The sequence below is a fragment of the Salmo trutta genome, chromosome 2 (genome assembly GCF_901001165.1).
Source record: "Salmo trutta chromosome 2, fSalTru1.1, whole genome shotgun sequence".
NCBI classification, from domain to species: domain Eukaryota; kingdom Metazoa; phylum Chordata; class Actinopteri; order Salmoniformes; family Salmonidae; genus Salmo; species Salmo trutta.
Genome location: NC_042958.1, coordinates 12,780,181 through 12,790,528, shown reverse-complemented (window position 1 = coordinate 12,790,528; position 10,348 = coordinate 12,780,181). Strand labels below are relative to the sequence as shown.

At 43.1% G+C, this 10,348-nt stretch overlaps 1 protein-coding gene across 5 annotated transcripts; it reads left to right on the top strand.

The window, feature by feature from the left end:
* Positions 1-455: 455 nt before the first annotated feature.
* On the top strand, positions 456-9,513 carry LOC115150753 (forkhead box protein H1). 5 transcript variants are annotated; one of them, XM_029694397.1, is made up of 5 exons: positions 4,233-4,272; positions 4,601-4,712; positions 5,807-6,321; positions 6,932-7,036; positions 8,197-9,513. In XM_029694397.1, exons 3-5 carry the CDS (start codon positions 5,914-5,916, stop codon positions 9,133-9,135), a joined length of 1,452 nt encoding a protein of 483 aa, XP_029550257.1. In that variant the 5' UTR covers positions 4,233-4,272; positions 4,601-4,712; positions 5,807-5,913; the 3' UTR covers positions 9,136-9,513. The 5 variants fall into 5 exon arrangements, with proteins under 5 accessions (XP_029550279.1, XP_029550268.1, XP_029550241.1 ...); XM_029694419.1 differs by lacking the exons at positions 4,233-4,272; positions 4,601-4,712 and adding an exon at positions 456-481; XM_029694408.1 differs by lacking the exons at positions 4,233-4,272; positions 4,601-4,712 and adding an exon at positions 3,989-4,179.
* Positions 9,514-10,348: the final 835 nt, after the last annotated feature.

Below are 10,348 nucleotides of genomic sequence, written 5' to 3'. Positions count from 1 at the left end.
AGTGTGTTAGGGTTTGGCCGGGGTAGGCAACTCATCTACATACACGTGACCAAATATTTTGCATTTATCACACTGCGTGGGTTTGGGCATGAAGGCTTTTACAGGGTATCTCATAAAATCAAAATACACAGGTGAAGGGAGAAGAGACTATATATATTTTTAAACTATAGAATGGATGGAGTGGGCTTCTTCGCGCCATCTGCTTCGCGGGTCAGTCGGTGTGCACCAACCACCTGATCCAATTCTTCACGTATATCCTTTGATTTCCCTTCTAGTGCCGCCCCAGAGATAACACCCTTGATATGCGCTCTGCTTCGAAGAGCCACACACGTCACATTCCAATCCGATATCTTCTCGAGGCGCAGAGCACGCTCCTTCTGTTCCAAAGATACACACAACAACAAAAAGTGCACACCCCTCGTTACTCTCGCCGACGCCACCTCAAACCACAATTTCTATAGACCTCAATCGGATCTCCCAGGTAACAACATCGATCCAAAACCTTTACTCCAACCTAAGAATTGTCATAACTACGCTTGGATTTACTAGAGTCCACTAGCAATTTACTTATCTTATTTCCTTTTGCATTTTCCACTGTAATCCACTTATTCCCACTCTCATCTCCACTTGACACGCCATCTGATTCAAACATAACATCGGCTGTTGTCATTGAAAGGTGCCACAAGAGGACGACATTGCTCAGAGCAAACCCTATGAATTAAAATACTGTGAGCCTAGTGCAATATTTATTATGTGACATACAGTGCATATCAACTGTAACTGTACAGTAAAATGACCTTCACCAAACTATTTGACAACAAAATCCTGGCTACCTAAACTTAGTCTCACATTTTCTGACATTTCCCTTTAAAATCATTCAAAAGAACAGCTGTATGAAAAATACTGTAGTCCACCCCTTCTCATGCTTCATATAAAGGGGAAAGAGGGATACCTAGTCAGTTGTACAACTGAATGCATTCAACTGAAATGTGTCTTTTGCATTTAACCCGACCCTTCTGAATCCCCGTCTTCGGTGCGGGGAACAGTGGGTTAACTGCCTTGCTCAGGGGAACAGTGGGTTAACTGCCTTGCTCAGGGGAACAGTGGGTTAACTGCCTTGCTCAGGGGAACAGTGGGTTAACTGCCTTGCTCAGGGGAACAGTGGGTTAACTGCCTTGCTCAGGGGAACAGTGGGTTAACTGCCTTGCTCAGGGGCAGAACGACAGATTTTTACCTTGTCAGCTCGGGGATTCGATCCAGCAACCTCTCAATTCCTGGCCCAAGGCTCTAACCACTAGAAAAAATATATAGGTGTGTTATATTTTACAATAGTGAAAGAGGAGGGTATTGTATCTATCAGAGAATGAAGATAACACACCTGAAGAGATCTAGCTAACATGTGCTAGATTTGACCTGAAATTTGTTTAAAATGTAGTAGGCCTATTCTGTTTATGTGACGGGTCCACTGACAGCTCGGGGTTGGTTGGACTGATAGATAATCCTGGGAAAACTCCCAGGCCAAGACAATCTGCTGCTGAGACCCACAGACAATGATGACTCAGTAATCTGTTGACCTCTGCTGACCTCCCTGGTCAACACTGGAGTAACATTCTGCAGAGGTTTGGACACAGATTTTTTATTTTATTTTATTTAACCTTTATTTAACTAGGCAAGTCAGTTAAGAACAAATTCTTATTTACAATGACGGCCTACCAAAAGGCAAAAGGCCTCCTGCGGGGACAGGGGCTGGGATTAAAAAATAAAAATAATTATAATTATATATATATTTTTTTTTTTATAGGACAAAACACACATCACGACAAGAGAGACAACACAACACTACATAAAGAGAGACAGACCTAAGACAACAACATAGCAAGGCAGCAACACATGAAGACACAGCATAGTAGCAGCACAACATGACAACAACATGGCAGCACATGTTTTTGATTTAAGCAACACAACATGGTAGCAAGCACAGAGAATGGGATGCTTCTCTTGTTTTTCACGTTAGGAATGATGCATCCTGAATTATGTGTTTTCTCAATTGTTCTGTGATCGGTGGGGAAATGATATTTTATTGACTGTGCTTGTTGAAGCAACATTGTCTAAAGGAGGCTCTGGAAAAGAAAGGTGTGCCGTTATCTCATGACCGATTCAAGATAACTTAAATAGGATGTTGGGATTGCATGGCTATTGTTCACGTGGATCATCCATGCTGTGCAGTGCCCTCCATTTCTGTTTCTCAAACTAAAGATTTTGTCTTAGTCTTATCCAAACCAGAGGATTGTGCATCCTGACTGAGAATGTGTTTGAAAGGTCTGTAGAGATGATTCAGACATGGAATTTGTCCCTTATTGGAAAGCTTCAGGGGGACAAAGACAGTGACTCCTCTCTCCCAGCAGGACTAAACCTACTCTCTTTAGTCCATCTCAGTATCGGGGAGTATCTCAGAGAAGCTTAAAAGGATTACAGTGGCTTCAGAAAGTATTCACACCCCTTGACTTTCCCCCCATTTTGTTGTGTTACAAAGTGGGATTAAAATGGATTTAATTGTCATTTTTTGTCAATGATCTACACAAAATACTCTGTAATGTCAAAGTGGAAGAAAAACTAAAACATTTGTAAAAAATATATGAAAAATACAACACTAATATATCTTGATTTAATAAATTCAATTCCATTACCCCCTGAGTCAATACATGTTAGAATAACCTTTGGCAGCGATAAGAGCTGTAAGTCTTTCTGGGTAAGTCTCTAAGAGCTTTCCACACCTGGATTGTGCAACATTTGCCCATTATTCTTCAAGCTCTGTCAAATTGGTTGTTGAGCATTGCTAGACAACCATTTTCAGGTCTTGCCATAGATTTTCGAGCAGATTTAAGTCAAAACTGGCCACTCAGGAACATTCACTGTCTTCTTGGTAAGCAACTCCAGTTTAGATTTGTTCTTGTATTTTAAGTTATTGTCCTGCTGAAAGGTGAATTAATCTCCCAGTGTCTGGTGGAAAGCAGACTGAAGCAGGTTTCCTCTAGGATTTAGTCTGTGCTTAGCTCCAATCCATTTATTTTCCCCAAACATAACACTTTGTATTCAGGACAAAAAATGAATTGCTTTGACACATTTTTTGCAGTATTACTTTAGTGTGTTGTTGCAAACAGGATGCATGTTCTCCAGAGTGAAAGCAGCGGTTTAAGGCACTGCATCTCAGTGCTTGAGGCGTCACTACAGACACCCTGGTTCGAATCCAGGCTGTATCACAACCGGCCGTGATTGGGAGTCCCATAGGGCGGTGCACAATTGGCCCAGCATCATCCGGTTTGGCCGGTGTAGGCCATCATTGTAAATAAGAATTTGTTCTTAACTGACTCCAAAATGACACAATACACTATCTACCATTCATTTCTATTGGGCATCAAATCATCTCAAACACAACCAAACAAGGTGAATCCAACAAATTTGTAGAGTTACAAGCTGGATGTAGTCATTGCGTGCTATGAATATGGTACCAAATACTTAACTTTTTACTACTTTAATATAAGTACAAGTGAATTTGTCCCAATACTTTTGGTCCCCTAAATTGGCGGGACTACATTTACATTTACATTTAAGTCATTTAGCAGACGCTCTTATCCAGAGCGACTTACAAATTGGTGCAGACTATGTACAAAAAGTGCTGTGATTTCTAAACGGTTCACCTGATATGGATGAAAATACCATCAAATTAAAGCTGACAGTCTGCACTGTAACCTCATAGTCATTTCAAATCCAAACTTTTGGAGTATAGCGCCAAAATAAGAAAAAAAATGCTTCACTGTCCCATTAATTAAGTAGGGCACTGTATAATCTATTATCCTTCATTTTCTCATTTTAATAGTCATCAGGGAGCAATACTGAAGTATTTATTTTGGCCTGAACATGTCTACTCAAATGTACATACATGTCCTAACAAGTTTCTGAACAGCAGTCAATAAAATATTAGTTGGTCTTTATAAACAATATCACATTGTTCTTCTACAAATACCCAAATATATTTAGTTTCATAGTACTGTGAAATTGTGTTTAGCATGGAATGCCTGTCAAAACACAATTCATAATAGGAAGCAGGAAGAGTTGGTTGATTACAACTAATTGGAAACGAGAGGTCACATTGGAGCAATTAGACCGTGTACCAGCCAGGTGAGGACAGCATGAATGCACGATGGTCTCCTGTACCTTTTCGATATCACTCCAATATCTGATCTGAAATATTTGACTGCTCATTTCTACACGGTAAGATCGAAGAGATAATGGTAGACATAAAAAGTCTGGCCTAGGTTACCTGAGACACTCAACAGGCTAAAACGCGTTTTGCCACTTTCACATATTGTAGGCAACATGTATTTATTACTTGCACATTTTTCAGTTTTGTTTGAAAGTGCAAATTTCTCCCCATATTAACTGCCTAACAGAGTTAATTAATTAAAATGTTCCCTTGGTTAGACAGCCTTGATAATAATGTGTCATGTAACGGCTTCTGCATAGCCTATATTTAAATTGAACTTGTGCATAAATCGGACAATAGCTCGTATTTACAAGGTGCGAATGTCCCCATCACTAGGCGACCATGGATGGTGTTCAATCTTCCATTGTCTTCCTCACATGCTGAATAGTAGGCAATCCCAGGAACGAGACGGGGTCAATCTGGCTAATCCAACTTGTTTTGCTGAGAAGTAAGGGCTATGGCATTAGCACTACATTAATTTACACAAAAGATAAATACATTACCGAAACTAATCTCTTTGGACGTGCACTGCATATTCTCAAGGGACTTCCTACTGTGCGCAACACACTCTAAACCCGGTGCGCTCCTGCACGGTCCCCGGGGTTTTGAGAACTCTCAAAAGTTTGTATTTGCTCTTGAATACGAACATCGATCCTAATTCTGCTGACAACACGCAGGCTATACCAGTGCCTAGTCTGCCTACTGTTTGTTTTCTCAGACTATGCAATATCTACCATATTTACATAATTCGATTATATTATCCTTCTAAAAAATATGGTATACAGGACCTTAATCGGGCAGTTACTATTGACTAATGTGATCGATTAGATTTTGTCCGGTGTTGACAATTTGTAACAATGAACAAATCAGCAACACAATTAATGAGGTAATCTTTCAGTTGAAATGTTGTCTTCCGTGAGTATGTGTTTTAGTGGGCCAGGGCGTTAATTAATCCCTCAATGTTTGTATATTAGCGGTCCTATGTATATTGAATGAAATGAAAGCCTCACTAAAAATACCTCTTGGTTTTATTTTTCAATCTGCTTTGTGGGACCCTCTCGTTCGACTTCTCCCCTTTATATGGGGCACGTTGGCGACTGATGTGATGGCATTGGAACATCACAATCTGCGTTTACTGTAAGCACGTTTAAAAAATGAAGGGGATGAGATGGAGGTTGGGGGTTACCTTTCTCACTATGATCCCCAACAACTTGTGTAAGGGGGGCTAATGATTCAATTCATTCCAGTGGACTGATATATAAATAACATTTGGATGTTTCTCTCTGCGGATATAAGAAGCTCACTCCTGTGCGCACCTGATGCGTAAAAGTTTTGGAGCGGATTACCAAAATTAACGCTGTGTGGTAAGTGGCATGTTGTTTGTCCGAGGGGTTATTTACAGGTTTACTGTCTCTTTCTCACACAGACCCTCCCTAGCCGCCCGGGGCGATCAGTCATTCTGCCCGCAGATAGCGCTCCATTCTCTCATCGATTACACAGCGGGATTTACATGAAACTGTTAATTGTTTGCTCTTCAACTAGGCAGCCAGCCAGCGGCCTGGAGCCAGCAGTCTGCCAGGGGTTAAGGGCCGACTCCCCCCCCTCGCCTGTCCGACCGTGCAGCCCGATCTGCCCCCAGGTTGATCAGCATGACAAAGCACTGGGGGGGTCAGAGCATGCTGGCACCACCCGCTCTCTACCTGCGCTCTCCTAGCCTGGGAGGCAATCACGATCATCAACTTGACTTCCAGATCCATCCTCTGAGCAACACAGCGCGGAGCTCTCCAGCCCAACACTGGCCCTACTGCCCTATCCAGGCGCCAGTCCGACAGCCTCCACGGCTCGAGAAGCCTGCCCCTGACCAATTCAACCTGGCCTCAGCGCCCATGGATAAAGCGACACCGCTAGACCAGGAGGAATCTTGGGACGAGGAGAAAAATGCGAAAAGTGGAAAGAAAAAAAACTATCAGCGCTACCCCAAACCACCCTACTCATACCTCGCAATGATTGCCATGGTCATCCAAAACTCTCCAGAGAAGAAGATTACTTTGTCTGAGGTAAAGTGAGTTTGTGTGTGGACATGCGAGTTTAGAATGGTACATTTGGGCCAAATTACGAACGGTTGTGTCAATTTTGGCCAAATTATGCATGGTTATGTGTCCGTTTCATGGTCCGAAAATAAAGGTTATATGGGTTTTAATTACTTTAAAACTTAATTTCTAATCGGAGATGTTCTCTTATGATAAGTAAAAAAAAAAACGGTCTTTGTTGGGGTAGGGATATGCAGTTGAACTGCATTTAACCAGCAGGACAATCATTTGATGCTTAACAGAATAGTAACACTGCCATGCTCTTCTGGGTTTGTTTTGTTAAGGATAGCAGCATACAGTGAAAGCAGACACTGAGCTGTATCAGCTGCAGTGGGTTGAGGTGATAAGAAGTGTAGTCGAGGACTGCTCTCTGTGCAGTCCTACAGTGCATCTTAAGTTATTTATTCTAGGCCTATGAAAATGCTGCATGATGACAGTGAATTAATATAAATGAGTTAAATGTATGCCTACAATCATGTGGCGTGTTAAATAGTATATCTCTTCATATAGTCTGTTAATTTGTCTGTTTTAATGCAGACACCAATTGAAGTAAATTGACTCCCTTCTCTCTCCCCAGATTCTAAAGGAGATCAGTACACTTTTCCCTTTTTTCGAAGGGAACTACAAGGGCTGGCGGGACTCAGTGAGACACAACCTCTCTTCCTATGACTGCTTTGTTAAGGTGTGTCTTATTAGGGGTCTTTATTGCTATGTCAATCAGTGGGCTCAAAAAGGCACTTTTTGATTCTAAAATCCAAACAACCTACAAGCAAGTATACTCTCCCATCTGTATTTCTTCAGACAATGAATCAAAAACTTAATTCAGCTCTATACTCCAGCATTTTTTATGAGATCAAATGTTTTATATAAGGCGACGGTACAGAATGTCACCTTTTTTGAGGGTACTACCTGTTTTGCTGCTTAGAAATGAAAGCATTTAGTATCTAGGCCCCCCCCCCCCCCCATTGGAAGGCACCATGTATTTTGGACACATTCACAGTGTATTAAAGTAGTCAAAAGGTCAGTATTTGGTCCCAAATTCCTAGCATGCAATGACTACATCAAGCTTGTGACTCTAGAAACGTGTAATTAATGAGGTAAAATGTTTTGCAGTCACTTTTATTGTAAATAAGAATGTTTCTGAACACTTCTAAATGGATGCTACAATGATTACAGATTATCATTAATTAATTGCAAATATCATACCCCCCCCAAAATGCTAACATCCCCTGTTATTGACAATGGTGAGAGGTTAGCATGTTTTGGGGGCATGATCTTTGTGCACACAATATATTATTTACTATTAATTTCTATTGGGCAAAACCTATTCCAAAAAACACAACCAAAACAAACTGCAAATGCAGCCAACAAGTTTGTAGAGTCACAAGCTTGATGTAGTCATTGCGTGCTTGGAATATGGGACCAAATACTAAACTTTAGACTATTTGTCCAAGTACTTATGACCCCTTCAAATGGGGGGACTCGATATAAAAAGTGCTTTTTATTTCTAAACAGTAAAAACTATATTTTAAAATACCCTCAAATAAAAGGTGGCGCTCTGTCGCCTCATACTGTATATAAAACAATTGATCTCAAATCCCAAATGCTGGAGTATTGAGCTAAATTAAGTTTGAGCTTCACTGTCCAAATAAATACAGAATACATTTTATTTGTAGCCTACCAAGGGCCACTGCAGTGCTTCATGAAACTGTAGATCAAGTAAATCATTCTAGCTCATTCTAGCTAATTCAGAGTTTTGTGAGACTGGGGCAATCCTGTCTGACTGGTTTTCAGGTTGTACTATACCCGTGATCTCACTGCTGTTACTCCCGGTCCCTGTAGGTATTAAAGGATCCTGGGAAGCCCCAGGGGAAGGGCAACTTCTGGGCCGTGGAGGAGAGCCGGGTGCCTCTGGAGCTCCTCAAGAGACAGAACACTGCCGTGTCGCGCCAGGATGAGACCATCTTCGCCCAGGACCTCGCCCCTTACATCCTGCATGGGCACCAACATAAGCCAGACACAGAGCCCCCGGCCCCACCAGTCACTGTTCTACCCCCAGGCCCACCTCTCACTGCTCTACCCCCCTTTTCCACCAGACAACACTCCCCCCTTCAGGAGGAGCTGTACCGGCCCAAGCTGGACTCGTCCTTTGCCATTGACTCCCTCCTCCATAGCCTGAGGCCGGCCAGCGCTGCAGGAGAGCCTGGCAGGGACTGCTGGGGGGTGGAGCCCCACACTCGTCCACACCCTCGCTACTCCTCCACTGCCCGCAGCGCCTCAGCCAGCTCCGCCAGCCCCGCCTCCTCCTCCTCCGATGAGGACTGGAGGGGTGTGTCGCAGGGAGGGAAGCGGGTGCCTGAGGGAGAGGCGGGATCAGATGGGTACGAGGACTGCAGACTCCCTCCACACAAGTCTGCCCGCAGAGTCTCCGCCCCTCCCTGGGAGCTGCCCACCTCGTATGCCAAGTACACACCGCCCAACACTGTGGCCCCGCCCAGCATGCGTTTTAATGGGGGCCCTCTGATTCCACTAGGGATGCCTCTGTATGGCTATGGGGGGTCTCCTGTCACATCCAGCCATTTTGTAGGTCATGCCTACTGGCCCCTCTTACCCAGCGGGCGCCCTCCCCTCATTATGGACTTGGACGCTATGCTCCAGTCAGTACCGCCCAATAAGAGTGTGTTTGATGCGCTGGGTCTGCCCAATCAGTCGTCTCACCAGCCTGCTGGTCAGTATACCCTACAGAGTGGGCCCCCTCTCAGGCGTCATCCCCATTATTGACTGACTGTCAAATCAAACCAGCACCAAATATATTGTAAGTGCAATGCAAGGATACTACTGACCTATTCGTACAAGCTTAAATCATGGCTAGAAATGTGTCCACCCTATCAATCTGTCACTTCAAATTGACAGGTCATAGTATTAAATGTTTACAGAAGACAATTGTACATTCAAATGTGCTACTTATATCTAACTCGACCATACAACCACTAATATTTACCTCAACCACTGTTTACCTCCGTCTTAATACAGGGATTTGTTTTCACTATTGTATATTCATTTTCTTTTAAGAATTATTTGTTACCTACCTCAACTATTCAATGTTTTTCAGTGGAAAATGTCATTTTTTTTCTCCTTTCTTTGTTTGTATTAAGATTAATTGTAAAACTGCACATAAAGCCAGGTTACGGAAAGGTCATTATTGAAAACGTTTACTTGTCTTACACAGGGTATGACTTTTTTTCCACTCTTTTGAGTGTCAATGTAGGAAGAGGCAGGGTGCTGTTCAACATTGTGCTAGTTCAGTGCCAAGAGCCTCAAGTAGGAAAACAAAGTGAGGTTCTCTAAACCTCAAAGTGAAGAGCGAGCTGTTTGTCTTTGTGTGTGCGTGGTGTGTTGGTCATCTTGTCTCATTGCTTTAGACCAGTGGATCACCTCCCCCCCCCTTTTCCTCCAGTGACGTTGTTTGTTCAGATGGTGCAACCCAAATTAAGTGTTTGTTCCTGACTTGAGTAAAGTTGTCAGTGTTAATGGGGTCAGTGTTAACTTCCTTGTATTCTTTGTCCTTTAGAGCTGTGCCAGTGTTACAAGACAATTTGATCTTACTGCCTATCTGCAGTTGACAAAAGTTGAGCTTCAATCCCCTAGTCAGCTCTAATGGGCTTATTTGTATACTGTGACAGACTTCTAGACTAGAGTCATGTCTACAATTTGATCTATTTCACCCATTTTTAAAGGAGCCATTAAAGGTTAACGGTATACGAAGCTGCCGATTATTGAGTAGTCTTTCCTGATGCGTAGGATATCTGCCTCTGTCAGTCAGGGCTGTAGCTACCGCCCTGTGTCACGTCAGGGCCGTAGCTACCGCCCTGTGTCACGTCAGGGCCGTAGCTACCGCCCTGTGTCACGTCAGGGCCGTAGCTACCGCCCTCTGTCACGTCAGGGCCGTAGCTACCGCCCTCTGTCACGTCAGGGCCGTAGCTACCGCCCTCTG